At 34.1% G+C, this 22,652-nt stretch overlaps 1 protein-coding gene across 3 annotated transcripts in view; it reads right to left on the minus strand.

Annotated features, from left to right (window-relative positions):
• The window catches only part of LOC124357504 (brain tumor protein), a 279,318-nt gene that overhangs the window by 91,552 nt on the left and 165,114 nt on the right, over positions 1-22,652 (minus strand). Inside the window, exon 1 of one of the 3 annotated variants that reach the window (XM_046809363.1) lies at positions 17,301-17,438. The exons of the other annotated variants lie outside the window; for them this stretch is intronic. Within the exon in view, the coding sequence (XP_046665319.1) occupies positions 17,301-17,317 (17 nt within the window). The 5' untranslated portion in view covers positions 17,318-17,438. Of the gene's footprint in view, positions 1-17,300; positions 17,439-22,652 lie in introns of those variants that run through there. 3 annotated transcript variants of the gene reach the window in all.

The raw sequence follows: 22,652 nt of genomic DNA on the forward strand, positions 1-22,652 counted from the left end.
GAATAGTCACTGAGGAGACTTTTCTTTGTTCCTCTTCACTTCAGATAACGGTTTCTGTAAGGATTGTTTTTAGTTAAAATAGCATTAATCAGATTAGTTACCTAGCGTGACCTATATTGAAAAGTTCTAATTTTAAATCGTGTGTTTTATTTTACGACATTGATGATAATCTTTAAAAACGATTCCCCTATTGATACCTATATAACTAAATTCCTACAGTTATCATTTCTCAGAATTCTATATCTGGGATTAATGGTGAAGATTTTGGTGGGGACAGGAAAGAGATGTACAGAGTGAACTGCAGATATGAACCTTAAAACAATGTTAAACTGTAGTACTAGTCATCGTACTACTCACGGACCCAGCTCGCCGGGCTGTCGAAACGAAGAGCTACTGTTCGAAACGATTATGAGAGCTATAGCGAGAGAACTCATCATAGTCATGTCAACGTCTAGACGGGAACATTTTCACGCCTCACTCTAACTGTCCATTTCCTGGGTCCTCAGACGGTTTATGGCTTTTTTCATTTGCCCGCTTCCTTTATTTGGGTTATTTACGAGCATATTGCCTACTACAAACCGCCAGTTATCTTTATTCTTTTACTGCCTACACGTGCCTGGTCTAGCCTCCGTAGTCTTGTCTCGTGGCTTCTCTCTAGACCTTACTTCCATTGTCTGGCAATATCGACTGCCTCCCTCGCACATCACCACCACCCTAAGTAATTAATTATAACATTAATGTAGGGCTATCTCAGAAATACTTCAATGTCAGTTTATATCCTCTACACATACTTCTACGGAGACGTGAGTAATTGTAATGTTCTTATTATGACGATTAGAAGTGTTTGTGTACACTGTATTTGTTGGTGGCTGCATTTACGACAAAAGAGTACCTCAGTTAATTGCTAAAAATTTTCCGAGTGACGAAGAACATCAAGGGATTCAGCGGGATTTTTTGAGCTTGAATAAATTTTATGAAGGAAAGTCAAACGTACTTTCAACTTTCAACGGTTGTTAATTAATAATTTAATTTACAAGAAACCTCACTAAACATAATTTCCACTTCCCTCGCCCGCCACCCTTATGCTAAGATCAAAGACTAATAAAGTTCACCCGGCATGTATTGTTTCCGAAGCTTTTGTTGCAGCTAGGTTTAATTACTTTAACGATTTTCAGAATTAATTATGAACTTTCTGTCGGTTTGTTCCAAACATGATGTCTCAGGATATTGATTCCGCTTTGTGTTTAATTTATGCAGTACTTTGAGACAGAACCATTCCTTAGCTAATATAATGTAAATTAATGTTTCATACATAACAAAATATAATTCATTGCCACGTCATAGCATCACGATGGACTACATTTTAACACCTTTTGTACCGTAACCACCTGTACTAGTTTGATTTTTATCCAATAAAACAACAGTGTTAAATAATACAGATACGTTCCTATGTTTCTTAATTAAACAAAAATACCAAATTAACTTGATTGTGTAAATGCCACACCTTACAAAATGCGACAATATTTTACTGTTATTTGATAAAACACACTCACACACATGGTCGTTTCTCTACTCGTTTCATGAAATCTAAACCCTATAACTAAAAAAACTATAACTATCAACCTTTTCAAATAATTAAAAGAATGTGAAACAACAGCTAAGAGTAAATAGATAGAGATAATCAACACGAAATAAACGAAATCCTAATGGCCAAAACGGAGCATTGAATGAAAGGTGTTTCCATTTAATTTATGACAATTTTTATATTTTTTCACTTGTTCGATTGCTGAGATTTAAAAAATAATTTACACAATTCACCACGTTGACAAATATGTTAGGGATAGGAGTACTTACGATACCGGGACACCCAGGGAACCAGGCTCAAGTTCGGGTCTACGCTCCAGTCTCCAAGGAGTGCCCAGACTCCCACGCCACTGGACCCGCCCCGGCTCTAGTCCTTGAAAATATCTGATAAATCGTCACAAAAGACGTCTATACTTCAAATCCATCCCACACGCAGAGTTGATGGTTATCGTATCTTCTGTCATCAGTTTTGGTTTAACACACAATAGTGAAATGTGATGAAAGTATTTCTTGTTGAAATTTAGTTAACGTATCAAATTTCACTCATCTTAACAATAATGCTCCCTTGAACCACTTTGATTACCCCGAAAATGGATTTCTATACGGTCCAACGGCTTTTTTCATACAATAAGAAGTCAGAGGTTCTAACAAATCATTAAACGACTCAATACTACAACAAAATTCGACAGTGTACAGGTAACCGATAATAGCCGCTCACTCCCACACCTATTAGTAACGACTGATGAGTTAGCGACCGTCACAAATTGCTGTAGTGCCATTCATCACTTGGCGATGGTGACCAGTGCAAACCGAACAATTAATAACGACATGATAGAGTGGTTAGCAGACGACGCGACGGGCCAGGCCGATTCATCAGCGGCTGATCAGACGAACACCTGCTCCTGCCACCTCGGATCACCTGAGTAATAGCCAATTAGCATAGCATCGTGCAGTAACCCATTGTTGTCGTCTGCATCGTTTACTCCCGCCTTATTTGGGCAGTTCAGTTCCAAGTCGCTCCGCTCGCTTTGTCTGTGATCGCGATATCCGATTAAGGACTACCCGACCCACACCTTCGCAACTCCACGCTAGCATGTTTTCTGACCATGTAACACGATCTTTCTTCGATCTCCATATTCCGCCAAACATTGGAGGACAAATTCTGTACAAAAACACGAAGGCAACAGTTTTTGTATTTGGATAATTTACAGGAGTCCGTGTCCGGTAATAATAGTGGGATGTAGTCATCAGCACAGTTCAACTGTCTTGTGATAATGCAGTAATTTCACCGTGCTACAGGAAGTGACTATCAACAACAGGTGAAGTGTCAGCAACAAGTACAGCTGATTAGAGCAGTTCTCCCACCACACCCCTCCGCTACACTGATAACGTTATTGCAAACCAATTAAAACTTAACATTCAACACGGTGTTTGTGTTCATAAACTCCGTATTTAACTCTGCGAACATATCTCACAGTAATAGAGTGGTTATTCTGCAGCAACTAGAAGAATAATACTGAACTGAATCAAGGCTTACATTTTCAACAAGAGTCGGTCCTAGTACTTAGAAGGCCGCCACTCTTTACATTATTCAACAAAAACTCCCCTCTAAGTCCTGACAACTTGTTGAATCCTCTACGTTACTTCTCCGATCCTCCATGGTTTAGTTGGAAGAATTACTCTACTCGCCAAGTGAAAATCATTGTTCAATATATTATAAAACTTGGGTATTGTCAACATGTATACTGATATTCCGTCTGAAATTATATTAAGTAGTCTGCGAGGTATTTTTGACAAATATCATATGCACCCTCTTTCATAATATTTAACATTAAACTATCAGCTCTGGATTATTCCATGATCAAAGCAAAAATCAATAAATACAATTTCAAAAACGTTAACCGGATTTATACACAACACGAATTTATACTATGCTAAAAGATTAAGAATCACATATAAGGATTTTATAAATGGCTGACTTGTAGATGATATTGGTTGCACACAAATGGAGGGGCCAAAGTGTTGGTGGTGACAGTAACAATATTGATTACCTGGGCCGAGCTCGCGTGTCGAGACCACTTACACGGCAGACTGTTAGTCTAGACTGTGCTATAACCGACTAAAGTTTCACAGTAACATCTGAGGCAAATTTCGTAGCTTATTAGTGATAGATTTTGTATATATTTGTGTTCACACAATTGTAGAACCCATCTGTAGGTGGTGACAGTAACTATATTGATTACCTGGGCCGAGCTCGCGTGTCGAGACCACTTACACGGCAGACTGTTAGTCTAGACTGTGCTATAACCGACTAAAGTTTCACAGTAACATCTGAGGCAAATTTCGTAGCTTATTAGTGATAGATTTTGTATATATTTGTGTTCACACAATTGTAGAACCCATCTGTAGGTGGTGACAGTAACTATATTGATTACCTGGGCCGAGCTCGCGTGTCGAGACCACTTACACGGCAGACTGTTAGTCTAGACTGTGCTATAACCGACTATAGGTTAACAGTAACAGCTATAGCAAGCTTAGTCGCTTACAAATGATAGATTTTGTATATATTTGTGTATAAACAATTGTAGAACCCATATGTTGGTGGTGACAGTAACAATATTGATTACCTGGGCCGAGCTCGCGTGTCGAGACCACTTACACGGCAGACTGTTAGTCTAGACTGTGTTATAACCGACTATATGTTCACAGTAACAGCTATAGCAAGCTTAGTCGCTTATAAATGATAGATTTTGTATATTTGTGTACACACAATTGTAGAACCCATATGTTGGTGGTGACAGTAACTATATTGATTACCTGGGCCGTGCTCGCGTATCGAGACCACTTACACGGCAGACTGTTAGTCTAGACTGTGCTATAACCGACTATATGTTCACAGTAACAGCTATAGCAAGCTTAGTCGCTTATAAATGATAGATTTTGTATATATTTGTGTACACACAATTGTAGAACCCATATGTTGGTGGTGACAGTAACTATATTGATTACCTGGGCCGTGCTCGCGTGTCGAGACCACTTACACGGCAGACTGTTAGTCTAGACTGTGCTATAACCGACTACAGTTTCACAGTAACATCTGAGGCAAATTTCGTAGCTTATTAGTGATAGATTTTGTATATATTTGTGTACACACAATTGTAGAACCCATATGTTGGTGGTGACAGTAACTATATTGATTACCTGGGCCGTGCTCGCGTGTCGAGACCACTTACACGGCAGACTGTTAGTCTAGACTGTGCTATAACCGACTATAGGTTCACAGTAACAGCTATAGCAAGCTTAGTCGCTTATAAATGATAGATTTTGTATATATTTGTGTTCACACAATTGTAGAACACATCTGTAGGTGGTGACAGTAACTATATTGATTACCTGGGCCGAGCTCGCGTGTCGAGACCACTTACACGGCAGACTGTTAGTCTAGACTGTGCTATAACCGACTACTATTTTACAGTTACAGCTATAGCAAGCGTCGTAGCGTATTAATGATAGATTTTGTAAATACAGTATTTGTTTACACACAATTGTAGAAGCTATATGTTGGTTGTGACAGGAACTATTGGAAACCAACAGAGGTATTAAAATAAAATTTCGATATATTCTCTAGCTGGTTTTCAGCTTTTAATGAAAGATTATTCCTATCTTTTGAAATTTGTATGTTTCTCCTAGGGCTGAGAACAGTTCAAACATATTTTACTTTTTCTTGTGAATGCGATAACAGACCTATCCACTGAGTGTAAAAGTAAGACTGCAAGTGTAAAATAGCAGTTACTCACGCCTACCTCCTGTCGAGCTCGAGCCCAATAGCAATACATCCAGGGCTGTCACCCTGTCCCAGCCCCGAGGGGAAGGGGGTCTCATACCATGGCCCCATGCGGCCAAATTAGCCGATTGTTTCACAATTTAAAGCCTGCAGTGTCCCTGCGAAACGCTATTAACAAAATTGATAGCAGTTTTTTACACAGTGCGTCTACATACGACTGTAATGTACTGATACCAGTTAAATGATGGCCCCAAAAAATTAATAGCTATACTATAAAATGCTGAAATTTGATTTTCAAACCTAAAATGTTATAAAACTGTTCTATATTTAACATTCTTAAAAATGTCTGATTTTAAACTCTTGTACATATGTTTAATCTTTAGACTTAGTTTAAATATATCAATAAGTAATCACACGTATGTCAGATTAGCATAAACTACATACATCTCAATTTAACCTTAATGCAAAATTAAACATCAGAAGTTTATAAAAAAATACATAAAACGAGATATTTTGTGAGGCAAATGGCAAACTAACAAAGAAGTCTGCAACAACTTTGTTTAAGCGAAGAGCACTTTTAATTTAATTACAGCATTTTTATCTCACGCGCTCGCGCCTTTTCACACGCTTGACGTGTTTATTTTAAGGGCGTAGTTAAGTTTTATAACATTAACTTCGGGCGGGAAGACATTTTTGTCATAGTCTTAGTGTTTTGATGCAATTTCCACATCGTTTGAAGCTATCTAATTTGACAGTCTTGTGATAAACATAAAAAGGGGATTAAACACCTCCGCTTCTTCATAGAGCAAAAAAGTGTTCAATTTAAGTAAAGCAATCTGTGAAACATCCGTGATGGGTTAGTTGCTTCTGTTAACCGTGTGGACTGTATAAAACCTAAGAGTTACCGAGTAGACAATATCAATACTGGAGATAAAAGTTAAAAATATTTTAAAAAGAGTTGCAATATTTCTAAAAAAAAATCGGAAACCCGTTACAGGAATGGAAACATCGCATGTTCAGGGCAAGTAAAATGTAGTGTCACGGCCGCGCCACGTTGTCTGTGCCGGGTAACAGAACTGAACAGCTGTGATATTTATGGCAGTTGTACAATCCCTATCACTGATAAGAGTTTAGTTCATTTCCTCGCACTCACTGATAACAGAAAAATGCGCCTCTCTTTAAGCGAATCGTCATCGCTTCACTGTAAGAACTTCTCAACCGTATTTCATGAAACAGGGTATCGTAAAACAGGATTAAATATATAACTTCAATGACAAAGCACTTAAAGTACCTACCAACAGTTCGTAATGTTTGAGGAAAACCACGATTACACTGCATTTCGGATACATGTCTTTATTTTGAGTGACAATAACATCGTAAGTCTTTGGATATATATTGAGTCCTTACGAGTAAGAAATAACACCTACGGTACAGCCATTGTACTGTATCCCTGAGCTATGTTTCTCACAGCTATAAAAGGTGCGCAATTAATTTTATGTCGAAATAATGTTGTAACTAAATCAGAATCTATTACCAACAAGGGAGCGATCATTGAAAGTATAGAAATAGTGCTCGAGAGATGAAATGCGAAGGATCTGGATGGCATTCTTACAGCGTTGCTGAGTAATGTAATCTCTAGGGTAAAGTTAAATGGATCTAGTATAAACACGGGAGGAGTGACCAGTGAAAGAGCCGGAAGTAGTGCTTAATAGATGAAATAAGGATCTGTAAGGCAACGTTGCCAAGTAGTGATGTCACCACAAGGAAAGTTAGGACAGTTCTACCGTAATCATTTTACAATTTCGTGGTCTTGGAGCACACAGGACAAGACAGGACGGGGACAGGGGGACTGACAACATTAAAGGCAGGGTTCTCGGAACTAATAACAACCCTAGTCTATGCTGTGTAGCCGCTTGTCCCGATGAATGGCCTAACTTTCCGTCCAACAAAAACGTCACTTCGCCCCGAACTAATGACTAGAAAAGGAATGTCTCAGAAAGGAGTCGACACCAGTGAACGCATACATTTGTTGTAAATTTTCTGTATATTTAATTTGCCACTGAAGTGTAATTTTCGTTCTAAATACTGAGAAACAACAAAATGTTAATTTCTTGCCAAGAGTACCATTTTTACATTTGATGACATTTGGGTACAGGAAAAATAATTAATTAAAGGATGCATAGCCTGTTCAAGAGATATTAACAACTTCAGGAAATCATAGTAGGAAAAAATAAACAAGAAAATGAACACATTTTAATTTTGTCTATCTATAGTTGTTATTACTAAAAAGAATTATAGCTCAAAAACGATTAAGGCGAATAACTTGAAACTATGCCTGTATTGAGGGTAAGTTAAAAGAGTATTATTTTTTGTTTCCAAATGGGCATTTAAAAGTTTTAAAGTTAAATATTTTGAAAATCGTTAATCCTACAAAACTTTTGTTCGAATGATAATCTTTTGATGTAATGAAAAATCCAACACGTCCTATAGTTAGTGTACAATTGTTGAAAAATAAGAGTTAATAGCTATTCTAGTTGTTGGGTGGTACAGTTCCTTATATGTGGGAAGAGTAGTCACTTAAAATTGCTGATTTTTAAAACTATTGGTCTTTGCGTTAATAGCTGTTTGCATAAAAAAAAAAAAAAAAAACATTTTTATCAACAACAAAATGTATTTTTACATATAACTAACAATAAAATAGCCATAACCTGTATTTTTCAATATATTTCAACAATTAGAAAGTAAATATTAAGATCTATACTGTTAGATTATTCATTACATTTACAAGAAAATGAATAACCTTGTAAATATTTTGAAGAATTAACGCTTTGAAAACTTTTAAATGAGGTCATTTTGAAACTTAAAGTGATAGTGACTTTGTTTATGTGCAAATAGCCTACATGTAATGTTGTTTGGCCCGTCTGTGCAATATTATAAAAATTGTATCATTTTTATTTGTAAGAAATAAAGTTTATTTCTTTCCTTTTCTTCTTTTTATTTATTTAATTACTTGTTTATGTTTCTTTTATTTCAGTTAAAGTTTTAATATTATTTTATTTAAAAATTTTGAGATGTAATTTTTAAAATAATAATCCCTTTACAAATATTAAACAGAGTGAAATAGGGGACTTAATGCTCATATCAACTTTTTTTTGTTTTTGTACATACTACTATTTACTAAAGTTGTGATAATCTCTCACGATACACCCTGTATGTGATACATATGCATTTGAAATTTTCGAAATTTTCATATTTACAAACAAATCAGTACCATTCGTGACCGCAATGTTCATAAAATATATACAAAACTAGATAACTCACATCTTAAATTTTCCTGAAGAACCATTTTTCTATCTTTTATAACCCACAGATGTAATATCACCGGCCAAAAACTATACATTAGTATTTTATGGCGCCAAAGAAATTCTTAGTTAAATAAAGGTTGTATAATTCTGTAGGGTTGTTTCAATTTAATGAAGTATTCCCAGAATTCAGCAACATGCTCATTAGTGTACAAAACTAAATGTCATACTATTAAAATTATGTTTTCTACATCAAAATTTAATAGTTAGAATTTAAAGATTTCTTTAGTCAAAACCTGAAAACCGAATTGTAAGTGAAACATAAAAAGGAAAGTTGCTCAACATTTCACTGGGTAATTGAGCTTCAGGGCTACTAACCCAACTAGAATTTAAATAATACTCCTGAGTTTAGCTGTTCCTCACACTTTGTGCGAAACTCTCGCACTAAAGAATTAATTTACATCAATTTATTTTAAACAGTTAAAAGGAAAGTACAAATTAAATTTTCTTTATATGCTCTATAAAAAACTTATATCACCCTTAAAAATCATAAATGTGCTTTATTATTTAATGTTAAAAGTGTTATATTCTCCTCATTTAAAGCTGGAAACAGAATGGAGCACACCACAGAAAATTGATAGAATGCCAGAATAAACTATACCCATTTTATTTGACATTTCTTGACCTCATGTTCTAAAATGATTTAAATAAAAGGTTTCAAGCTAGCTTATTGAAAGAGCATGTGAAATGTGACATAACTATGAGTGGTCTACAAAACAAAGTAACAGACCGTGAAGTGTAGGAAAGTTCAGAAGTATTTCATGAAAGGCATTTAACCTATTACTGACTCCAGGAGACTTGAAAACACTCGAATATTAAACTGAGTCAGTTGTTTGAAATTAAGGACAAAGTAGTTTATAAAAAGTATTTAAATACCTTCAAAATTTATATTCCGACACACAGTTAAAAATGCATTACACATTTTCTATTGTCTAAAAACAGAATGTTCTAGAAATTGATAGTCACAAGTCCACTGTTATAATTTTCCAAAGTCAAACTAGGTTCTTATGTTTATATATCAAATATATACAGTTAATCCAAAATGACAGCCATAAATATGTAAAGCATGGATACCTACTAATTTATATACTTTTGAAACTAAAATGATATTTCCAAAACCAAAAGTAAACATCTACATTTGTTCACTTTACTAACTACATATTTTGCTCTTTCAATACTGGTAGAGGTACTAAAAAGGCCATAGTTAAAAATATCTAGGTGTTTATAGTTTAAATTATATTCTTATATGGATATAGATTATGCCATTACTAACAATATCATACATTAGAATAAAATGGTAAAAAATATGTAATTGGAAATGTCAGTATTAAAGTATTTGTTTAAATTACATATATATATATATATATATTTAGTTATACATGTATTAGCTAAATGTTATTATTATACCACATAGCTAATACAAACTTTTCCTCATCCCTACAATATATTGCAATAAGTGTTTTTGACTAGCTTCTACAACATGTTGCATTCCACAAAACATTGGTTATAGATAAACTTTCCTAAACATCTAAACTCCAAAATGAAAACACACACCCTTCACTGTTAACCCATCTCACAAATATACACTGCATTAGGAATATACCAGCCATAATTAGAAAACCCTCAGATTATCAGCATCAAGTGACACCATCTTAATTTGGAATCATATACTTCCAGCTTCAATACAGGATTAAGAGTGATTTCATTAGAGTTAAATGTATTTCTTAAACATTAGGTGTTATTAGTCATGGGGAAATGCACTGGTTGTCGCTGTCCCAGGCTCATAATCCTGGAGTGGTAATGGAATACATCTCTTGTAACCATATCACTCCAGCTTCAGTGCAAGATTGAGAGTATTTCTTAAACCTTATGTGTGATTGGTCATTGAAAATACACTGGTCGTCACTGTCCCAGGCTCATAATCCTGGAGTGGTAATGGAATACATCTCTTGTAACCGTATCACTCCAGCTTCAGTGCAGGATAGAGAGTATTTCTTAAACCTTACGTGTGATTGGTCATTGAAAATACACTGGTTGTCGCTGTCCCAGGCTCATAATCCTGGAGTGGTAATGGAATACATCTCTTGTAACCGTATCACTCCAGCTTCAGTGCAGGATAGAGAGTATTTCTTAAACCTTACGTGTGATTGGTCATTGAAAATACACTGGTTGTCGCTGTCCCAGGCTCATAATCCTCGAGTGGTAATGGAATACATCTCTTGTAACCATATCACTCCAGCTTCAGTGCAGGATTGAGAGTATTTCTTAAGCCTTATGTGTGATTGGTCATTGAAAATACACTGGTCGTCACTGTCCCAGGCTCATAATCCTCGAGTGGTAATGGAATACATCTCTTGTAACCATATCACTCCAGCTTCAGTGCAGGATTGAGAGTATTTCTTAAGCCTTATGTGTGATTGGTCATTGAAAATACACTGGTCGTCACTGTCCCAGGCTCATAATCCTCGAGTGGTAATGGAATACATCTCTTGTAACCATATCACTCCAGCTTCAGTGCAGGATTGAGAGTATTTCTTAAACCTTATGTGTGATTGGTCATTGAAAATACACTGGTCGTCACTGTCCCAGGCTCATAATCCTCGAGTGGTAATGGAATACATCTCTTGTAACCATATCACTCCAGCTTCAGTGCAGGATTGAGAGTATTTCTTAAACCTTATGTGTGATTGGTCATTGAAAATACACTGGTCGTCACTGTCCCAGGCTCATAATCCTGGAGTGGTAATGGAATACATCTCTTGTAACCGTATCACTCCAGCTTCAGTGCAGGATAGAGAGTATTTCTTAAGCCTTACGTGTGATTGGTCATTGAAAATACACTGGTTGTCGCTGTCCCAGGCTCATAATCCTCGAGTGGTAATGGAATACATCTCTTGTAACTCTTCACTCCAGCTTCAGTGCAGGATTGAGAGTATTTCTTAAACCTTATGTGTGATTGGTCATTGAAAATACACTGGTCGTCACTGTCCCAGGCTCATAATCCTGGAGTGGTAATGGAATACATACATCATCACTTGCAACTGCATACTGTACTTCCAGCTTCAATGCAGAATTGGGAGTGCTTTCTTCAGAGTCAAATGTATTTCTTTAATCTTAGGCATGATTGTTCATTGAGAATACACTGGTTGTTGCTGTCTCAGGCTCATAATCCTCAAGTGGTAATTGAATACAACATCGTCTCTTGCAACCAATATACTGTACATCCAAATTCAATACAGGAATGAGAGTGCTTTCCTTAAAATGAAATATATTTTGACAGCCTTAAGACATGATTGGTCACTGGGTATACACCAACAGCTGCTAATATAGTCAATCTTATCAGCCTCAAGTGTTAATATTCTCTCAGGCTAAGCTATACATTAATGTATTTGGGATTGGCCATTGGAAATATACTGGAGTTATTTATGTTCCTAACAAGAATAAAAGTATTTTTTCAAATTTATTTTCTGAAAATAAATAAATGAGGTATTTATTACCTTTGTTATAAATCCTTAACCTAAATTAAAACAAACTCAGGCTTCTTATTGTACATGGTTTTGTGGTGAATTCCAAATCGTGACCATACAAATTTTGATTAGATTTGATTTATAGGCGTTTATGGATACATCTAAACCATTACTTTTGTTTAAATTATTTTAATAATACAAATTTTTAGTAAGCAGATATAAATATAATTCTCAAAAGGTGTTTAAAGATTTTGATTTTCACTCAACGGAATGCGGGCTAAACAAACATTTTTTACAAAATATAATTAAATTTAGATGAAAATATAAAGCCATTATGGAAGTTATATAGGGTTTAAACTAAAATAGTATGAATATAAAAAAAAATAACATAAAAATCACATCTCATTCCTAAATAAATTACCTCAAAATACCAATTAAATATTATTTTTCTATTTACATTACAATGCATTATTACCGGAAACAAACTTTCAAAAGAATAAATATATTTAAAGTACATTCTAATACCTTATTGGCTGGAAAAGACTAGCATATAGGCCTAAACACACATTTTCAAAAAATACTGATTTAAAAAATAAGCATTAAAAGCTTAATTTGGATAAGAAAACAGTAAAAACCGTCCATTGTGTACATATTAATTTAAAAGCTATTAGTAAGAAATTTTAAATAAGTAATAGGCCTGTAAATTGAACAGAAGCAAATTTTGATTGTTGTATACCTAGTACTTCACTAAACAAATACGCCCAAACATAAAAAAACCAAACAAAAGGAAATTCAGTAGAATTAACTATATTATATATAAAGGTAAATTGGAATTTTGGTTGAACTTCCTTTTATAATCTGAAGATGTTTGTCAGCTTCATTTTACATGATTAGCTTCTAAAAAGAACATGTAAGGAGGTCTATTTCAAAAGCACAGTTTTCAAGTTATTCAAAACCAGCATTCTTTAAGAGCCTTCGTTAGTGGTGGCCATCCAATAAAATATATTTACCATTACTCTACGATAAAAAATAAGGGTGCAAAATGCATGAGGTTTAACACCATTTTTATGGGGAAAAACTGGAGGTTGTTTTACTAAAGCCAGTTGGCTCTTAAGACATCTTGGAAACCAAAGGTTACACACGACACCAATGGCCAGGGAGATAGGTTCGTCACAAGTGCAAATCTCTTGGAAATCAACCATCCAGGGAGCTACTACAGTAAATGGTGGTTGACCAACTTATCTCAGTGATAAAGTATTGTAAGTAATTTCATTAAAATAAAATCCTCAAAAATAAATACGAAGTAAAAATTTAGTTAATTACATGTTATTAACAAATGGGCTACTACCAATGCTGGAATGAAGTTGGCAAAACAGGAAAGCTGATCCACACCAACAATGCAGGATGCAAATGGCAACAGCAGAGGATTCCTGGAGAAGCTGCATTATTTTCATTCAGAAAAATAAAGCTGGTAAGATATGATTACCAACAAATGTTGTGTATTCACAATGCAGTTATGAGGCTTATAAGAGTGATTTCGACTGTGCCCTCAAGGTTAGCAATAAAACATTGCCTGTAAAACCAGCATATTCCAAACATGCTATGGAGGCTGGTATGATGGAGATTGTTGGAGTTAGTGTGTTTGAATGGAGTAGTAGAGAATTGTGTAGGCTAATACAAATGTTGTGTATTCACAATGCAGTTATGAGGCTTATAAGAGTGATTTCGACTGTGCCCTCAAGGTTAGCAATAAAACATTGCCTGTAAAACCAGCATATTCCAAACATGCTATGGAGGCTGGTATGATGGAGATTGTTGGAGTTAGTGTGTTTGAATGGAGTAGTAGAGAATTGTGTAGGCTAATACAAATGTTGTGTATTCACAATGCAGTTATGAGGCTTATAAGAGTGATTTCGACTGTGCCCTCAAGGTTAGCAATAAAACATTGCCTGTAAAAACCAGCGTATTCCAAACATGCTATGGAGGCTGGTATGATGGAGATTGTTGGAGTTAGTGTGTGTTTGAATGGAGTAGTAGTAGAGAATTGTGTAGGCTAATACAAATGTTGTGTATTCACAATGCAGTTATGAGGCTTATAAGAGTGATTTCGACTGTGCCCTCAAGGTTAGCAATAAAACATTGCCTGTAAAACCAGCATATTCCAAACATGCTATGGAGGCTGGTATGATGGAGATTGTTGGAGTTAGTGTGTTTGAATGGAGTAGTAGAGAATTGTGTAGGCTAATACAAATGTTGTGTATTCACAATGCAGTTATGAGGCTTATAAGAGTGATTTCGACTGTGCCCTCAAGGTTAGCAATAAAACATTGCCTGTAAAACCAGCATATTCCAAACATGCTATGGAGGCTGGTATGATGGAGATTGTTGGAGTTAGTGTGTTTGAATGGAGTAGTAGAGAATTGTGTAATACAAATTTCAAAATACATGTCTCTTTTAAGCAATTTTTATATTTTGCCTAGTATGATGGATGCAAGAAAGTTTAGTTATCTAACAAATAAAAAGTTTAGGAAAAAAAAACTGTTAACCGGAATTTACATAAAAATATATATTTTTACTTCCTGGTCAACTTCATTGGCTAAAATTATTTGCTACTGGAAGACTTTATATAACTTAATTGGGTTTCTGGTTGTCAAAACTGCCTTATTACGAGATATACAAGTCTGGAGGGAATTGGGGAACATAACATGACCCTTTAAAATGCTCAAGTGATAAAAACATTATACTGTTTAGTTCCTGACTAAAAACATTTTTCAACAAAAGTTTTTTTAGCTAACCCTTTATTTTTTATAGTAACTCATTGGTTCTGAAAATAAGAGGTAGGCCTAGAGCATAAAATATTTTCAAGCCAGGGAATTTTGAAATTTAATGCAATATGAGTGTGCACTTTTAAAATATTCAATATTTGGTATTTTAATACACACAATTTCTCTAACAAATGACTACATATCATTTGAAATAAATGAAATGAAAAATGGCTTAATTAAAGAAGCGGAGTTAGGGCTTTAAGCCCTCTGGTTCTGAAAGAATAGATTAGAATTTATAATTTGTTTGTGCTTTGGTTCTCGAGTACCTGGTACGTTTTGGTCCAGTATGAGTTAAATCAAGTAAGGATTAAATTTTGAACACCTGGAGCCAAAAAAGCGTATTGATCAAAATATCATTAATAAAATATTCAAAGTCCTTAGAGATCAGAAAAACAGCTGAAGACCATATCTCCTCAATGCAACTATTGACATAACAACTAATGCTAGTTTAACACGTTTGAATTCCTGAAATCATATTATCCCTCCACCAGCTTATTTTCCACCATGTAGGCAACAGAGTCACGTGATCACAGATTACACTTTCAATGATTTTAGTGACTACTGGAAGGAGTTAATATTGGACGATAGTTGCAAATCAGACTTAACCTTCTTTTTACAAGTAGCTTTTACCTTTGCCACACTACCAGCATCTGAGAAGTTGCATACGGATGGAAAAAATCACCAAACCCATCAGAGGCTTTATTCAATTCAATCTGACAGAATCTGATGGCCTTCATACACCAATTCCTACTAATGTCTTACGGCTAAATTTTTTCAAAAGTTTTATTTTGGTATTTATTAATTTTAAAATGTCTTATTTGCTATTTGAACATATCGTAGGGGGTAAGATAACAATGAGATAATTTTTTAAAATTTTCATTGATTTTATTTTGAAAAAAATGTTAAAACCTACAAATTACTTTTTGAATACATGGCTTACTGGTTTTTATGATTCTATACACAATTTTTTATTAGTACTGAGTTTTTATGTATCTTATAACTATTTTGGCTGTCCTAAAATCAGTACATGTCTCGCTCCACATTGAAGGTGCTAATCTATGCCTCTAAAGCTCTAGTATATTTCCCCTCAAATTTTACGGTTTTTTTTTAACTTATTAATTATGTTATAACAAATTATATACAAGACTTTCAACTAAAGATAGATATATTCTTTTTTGCTGCTTAATATATTCCTGAAATCTTTTCATCTGCATTTCTTAATCACAGTTCCAATTTCTGTAAATTATTTAACAACATACATCTAACTTAAAAGAATCTTTAAATTGTTGGTAAAAATTAAGTACGATGGCAAAATGATTAAACTAACAAATCAAAACAATTTTAATAACCTAGTTAGATTATTAAATATAAACATAACTTAGTCTACAGTATACACATTCTAGACCAACTCCACTATAGTCTACCACATTAATTACAAGTAATAATCCGAAACACCTTTCATAGTTAATATGTTAATATATATATATATATATATGCATCATTAAGTAAAAATTTGGCTTAAATATAGGAATTCCAATAAAGATTTAAAAGTAAATTGGATATATCAAGGATATAAAATTGTTTAAGAAAGCGGAAAATCTAACCAAACTTTGATTAGTAATGCTGGTCTTTTTATTTTGGTTATTAGTAGCGTAGGACACAATTTCTTGCACACAGCTTCAAAGTTTTAACTTACTCATGGTCCAAACGCATGTGATAGACTCATAACGAAAAAGATTATTTGAACAACGTAATATAAACTTTGATCAATTTAATTTTTGTTTGTTTTAGAAAACAAATTTATTTTACACAGTAATTGCTGGGCAAGTAGTTGTTAGCCTTTGAGGTAAAATGTATAGCTCCCTGGGTACTGCCCTGTGATCTATCACTTACTAATTCTTACAATCACAGACTTATTTTCATGTCAAAGCTGTGTTTTGATGGAATGTATAAAGTCCATTTAAATTTTATCTAATTAAGTCAAATAATTGCTTATTAGCCCAATGGGTAAACTTTCCTAGATTTATTTGCGTTGTGAACTAAATCTGATTATATGTACTTTTTAGCACAAATGAAAAATAAAGAATTTATTTAGAACAAGTATTAGCCTGCAACGTAAAGCCATTTCTTATAGAAATATCTCCAAAGGAAGTAGCTGTAAGCTACTAGAAGCAGGCTGCTACACTACATCCTAACCTCACTTTTGAGGTTATCCAGTATAATTATTTCTTATACTGAAAAACTATAAAAGATTCATTAAATTTTTAATTTAAATTACCTTGAGAATAATCGCATTGTGGAAGATTTAACATCCGGTAAAGAAACAAACGAAATTGCACTAATCACAATCAAGTGAAAACGAGAACTACACGTGCGCCCTGAATTTCAATAGAAACAAACATGAATATGAATTTATCATGCCGCCTGGTTGCTTCAAAATGGTTAACTCTTGGTCAGCTGATTGGTGATCAGGTGGTGGTGAACACTATAAATGTAAAACATTCTAGCCTAAAAGTCCAATCACGCAATAACCGCTTGCAGAATCTATAAAATAAAAACATGCATTGTGCCAACTCCAACTGCCATGTGAGAAAATAAAATTTATATGACCATGACTTTGATTCTCAAAGAATACTAAGTGAATGCTTTGCAAAACAGCTTAGGTTGAGGCAAATTGTTATATAAGAATGTGTGTTTGCTTGTATTTAGCACGTTTTGGGGAATATTAATGTATATTGTTATGATGTACAAAAATGACGTACAGGTGATGATAAAAAACGTTTTGCAGACATACACATGGTCCTCAATACGTCTTAAGCCACGTGCAGTACCTGTTTTATTTGACAACTTTTATAAATATATCTGATTATCGACTTCAATGAAGCAAAAGTGTCACGCGCAAGAATTATGAATAATTAACTTTTAATTATTATCCCTGTAAAATAAAAATTAAGATTGTGCAATACCATAGAAGCAAGCAAATGAAATTTATCATATCCTAAAACGTATGATTACTTACTAAGTAAAACACCATACTAAACATCAATAAAACTGTTTTTATCTACAACTTTCCAGTATATAACGTACTAGTACATAAACGATTTCGGAGCTGGAAGGCGATTTGGACGTAACAAGAGCAAAAAAAAAAGAAAGACTATCTTTCCGGTTGTAAAAAGTTCGAATTGAAATGTACATTTAGGCCCTAAATTATTAAGCAGTCTTTCAAGTGCATAATGGAATGTGTTGAAAGCTGTTTTTGAAAGTACCAATTGTTATTAATATATAATTTGTACAAATGGACATGTCTAACTTCTTTATTTGTCTGGCGGAACACTTATTAGACGTGTCTACACTTTTGTTACATTTTGAATTTCTGTATACTGTACTACAACTTAATGGTTCACGATTGGAATTCAGCATCATTGGCGTCAATGTACTCGTATTTCACCATAATTATTCGTATAATATTCCCGTCCCATTTATACAATGGAAATTTGCAATCCATATGAGGGTTGTATGACAAATTTTGTGTGATAGTAACTAGTGCACTTTACCATACAGTTTATAGCATCAGATAACATATATTTTCAAGGCCTAAACACAAACCAAGTCGAAATTTCAACATAAATTAAAGCTCATACACACAGTGAAATGATAACACTGTAAAAGGATGAACAGTACTAGATAGGAATAAAAGTAATACAGATTCTAAACATTGTCCGATAAATGATTTGCGTACATATTAATACATAGGTATGGCTCAATTCAATAAACACATACCGTTAAAGTCATCATTTGAAACTGCAAACGTATTTGAATCCATCAAATACATGGGTAAAACAATTATCGGATTCCTTCACAACTATGTTAGGAAACGGAGCTGCATTACATAACTAATATTGTCTTATTAATTCATGCAAATATGCTACTTACCGGAGTAATGCAAATATTGGACCGCTTTCTGGACCTTCCATTGAGTGTGTACATGTAAGAGTGCAAATCAAACAACTACTTATACTCCCCATTGATATAAAAAGATGGCTTAGATCGTTCTTCTTTGTAAATAATCTAACGATGAACTTAAACTTTAACCAATATCTCTAGAGACTGGTGGAACAGTAGAGTGTCTAAAATGATATTATTTCTAATTAAGACACTTCGCGTGACTTCAGAGAACAATTGAAATTGTATATGTATTCTACAACCAATCGGTTCTTTATGTTTGATTACGATTATCGCTCTCAGTGCGTTATACAGATTTGCAACTCTTTATTCAACTGGACTATTGGGTTGTAATTAGAACATGGAATGTCAATACTGTCGATGAATACAATTATTTTTTACTTGAAGGTATGTAATAACACAAACTAAATATATTATAGAACTATCTTTAGTCTGTGGTAATACTTTGTAACAGTTAGTTTTTTGTTATTTCCATATCTGTTACGTATAGAAAGAAAACAATTAAATTGAATAAAGAAGTTTAAACGAAATTTTAAAACCAAGCAGGCCATTTCACGATCTTGTTACATGTATAAAAAGACGCAACGTGTTATATTAGTTAATCGTACACGTCTCTTTAGATATTCCCAAGCACCGCTTTAGAATTCAAGTAACGGTGCTTGTTGACTGTTCTGTAGCTCGAACTTTATTCTGCCTTTATACAGAAAAGAGATTGACAATTTCACAGTGTACTTCACAATAATTATCAGAACTATTAATTAAATTAAAGCTTTACATCGAATTTACTTTTTATTGACAAAGCCTAATATTTGAAGCGCAAATATGTACAGTTTAAAATCTTTCTGTAATTTCGAAATCAAATTGTGTCAAAACCAAAATTTTACAGGTAGGAAGCAAGAAAGTTCCCCTCCTCTGAATTAATTAGAATATTAAAATAACCGTAACGCATTATTACACCACAAAATATTACTAAATGAAACACTGGTAAATTAATATTGGAAAATTTGTATTTATTTACCAGTGCTCCATTTCAACTTTTCCCAATGCTCCAAGAGTCTTCATTCAAAATATTCCTAGAATACTTTTGTCAGTTTCTACCAACACTCTACCAACAGTTTTGTTACTCTTGCCAACCTTATATTACTGTTATGAATACATGATCTCTACCTTAGCTAATCCAGCAAACCTCTCTTAGCAGCCTCAGGATTTCATTGAAAATAACTATCACACTTGCTCATAATAGCTTATTTAGGTTGAAGTTTTGGGAAATTTGACCCTTAGGTTTAAGGGTTTATTCGACAAAATCACTCATCCAGCTTATAACATTCATACTCAAACAAATAACAAATCCTGTCTGAAATAATCTGATAGACGATTTCAAGCTACAATCTCAAATAAACAGCAATAACTTTATTATTAGATAGTAGTGTTATATTATTTTATACTAGTACGATAACATAATGCCAAAATTCTACTCAGTACACGAGAAACACACTAAGCTAGAAGCGCTGAGCGAAGAGCCCTGTAATCAAGTGTGTAAACCCTCAATTAATAGCTGTTACGGGTTTAAACTCCAACCCCACTGTGGAAGGGATGTCGGGATTTAACAAACGCTGATGGTTTAATCCCACTCTCTCCAAAACTCGACATTAATTTTTCATGATATATCATTTTTCCAAACAAGTTTATCCCCTGCCACAGTAAAACTGTACGCTTTTGCAAAGCGAGGTTAGGTTTCGCAGTGAGTAACACGTATATGGAATTAAATGGATATCGGGAATTACTTACGTAATCTACGAACCATTAGAGGAATCAGTTGGGTGAAAATCATCTTTTCAATGAATTAGGCCTACTATTACACTTTCTTATCACACAATATATTAACTTACATTATACAATAAAATTCGTTCAATGTCAAAAATGTATATGCCAATAAACATGAAAAAATAATATACCCTATTAGGGCAATCGTTATATAATATCATCAATATAACATTAATAGTTGACATATTAAACATTTAATTAGGTAGTAATAATAAGCCCGTAATAATAATAACAGTTTAATAAGTTTAACATTCAGTCTTTCCGTCTGTCTGTCCGCACGATATCTCGAAAACGAAAGTTTGCATAAAGCTTCATTTCTGTATAGAAAGTACTGAGTTCGATTATGGTGCTTATTATATTACTCCATGGAATTGGGTTAGCGTTAGCGAATATTATTACATTGTGTAAACAAACTGATTCATAGAGTAAAAAAAACTGAATGAAAATTCAATGTTAAAAGTCGGTGTCAGGATTTGATTTCAGCGCACTCTTTCGTTGTAGTACCTCCTTAGTTCACCGGAACTTTTATTGTTTTAACACGTCTATTAAAAATATACGTTTATCAACATAAATGTGAATATATCATGTGACAAGATATTTCGAGAAAGATTCAGTTATAGAAATTAACTTTGCATGAAACTTCATTTCTAAATTGTAAAAAAATAAGTTGTAATGTGTCATAATGGTGCATGTCTAACGATGGAAATTGGCTGGGCGTCATTAAAGCCTATCACTTTGTACACAATTCCTTTTTGTCTCGGGGGGAGTGGGATGTACAATATCTTTTCTGTATGGTTGTCTGTTTACAGGACATCTCGAGAATGAAATAAGATATCTATTTGAAATTTTGCATACACCTCAGTGACGCGCAGTACACGTGGTGTGGCGTATTCTTACGTTGTTCCATATAACCACTCCATTTTCTTTTCACCTTAGGATAAAGACAAAACATATATTTTACTCTCCTTCATAAAAGTATAACGGAATGTACACCACAGAACTCACGGGAAGTGAGTATCACATATTGCCAATCTGCTGAATTCCATCTTATATCGAAATATGACACGTGTTTCCCAATTCTAGATAATCAGCTGTAAGTTCTTAGGAACGATCAGAGGAAGAATTATGATCTTCATACTTAGTAGGCTGCAATTTCTACTTACTGGTTTGTAATTCTATTCCCTCTTGCAATTATAGGGCATCCGATGTTCCAGACAAGAGCGCTTTTTGGAAAAGCACTGTTTGTCAAATAACAAGATATTAAGTCGTTGATTTATAAAGTTAGACGATAAAACGTTTAATGAAGTTTAATAATTGTATTGAAATTAATAGTAGTTTTACATAAAGTTATTGTATTATCATTCAGAAAAAATTCTTAAAAAATTATACACTGAACTGCATTATCTGTATTAGATAGTTTATAATTTGCGCTTACTATTTCAAGGGTTAATATAGTGAAACATTTGCAATATATTATATTTTGTATTGTGTCAGGAATAAATGTGTTTGAAAATAATATTGGATGGTCAAGTGAAGACCTACATTGAGGGCGAATGCAGCGGATAAACCGTATCTGTCAGCACGAGTGTGTATGGGAGACCTGGTTTACCGGAGATGTGGAATCCATTATTCATCAAAAAGTGGGTGCGGGAAGCGGTGGGTGGGTGGCAAGGTTGAGTTACTCTATTGAAATATGGTTCGTCACTGTCTCTTCCAGAGTCTTCTTTTTTGTTTTGACCGGGATAAATGCATTGTAGTCGACCCTTTGAACTGGAAATGTTTTCTAAAAAGACTTGCCCATCAGTTCTCTCCGCTGAATTTTCAGCCTTTCGTATGCTGCTGG

The sequence above is a fragment of the Homalodisca vitripennis genome, chromosome 3 (assembly GCF_021130785.1).
Source record: "Homalodisca vitripennis isolate AUS2020 chromosome 3, UT_GWSS_2.1, whole genome shotgun sequence".
NCBI lineage: Eukaryota > Metazoa > Arthropoda > Insecta > Hemiptera > Cicadellidae > Homalodisca > Homalodisca vitripennis.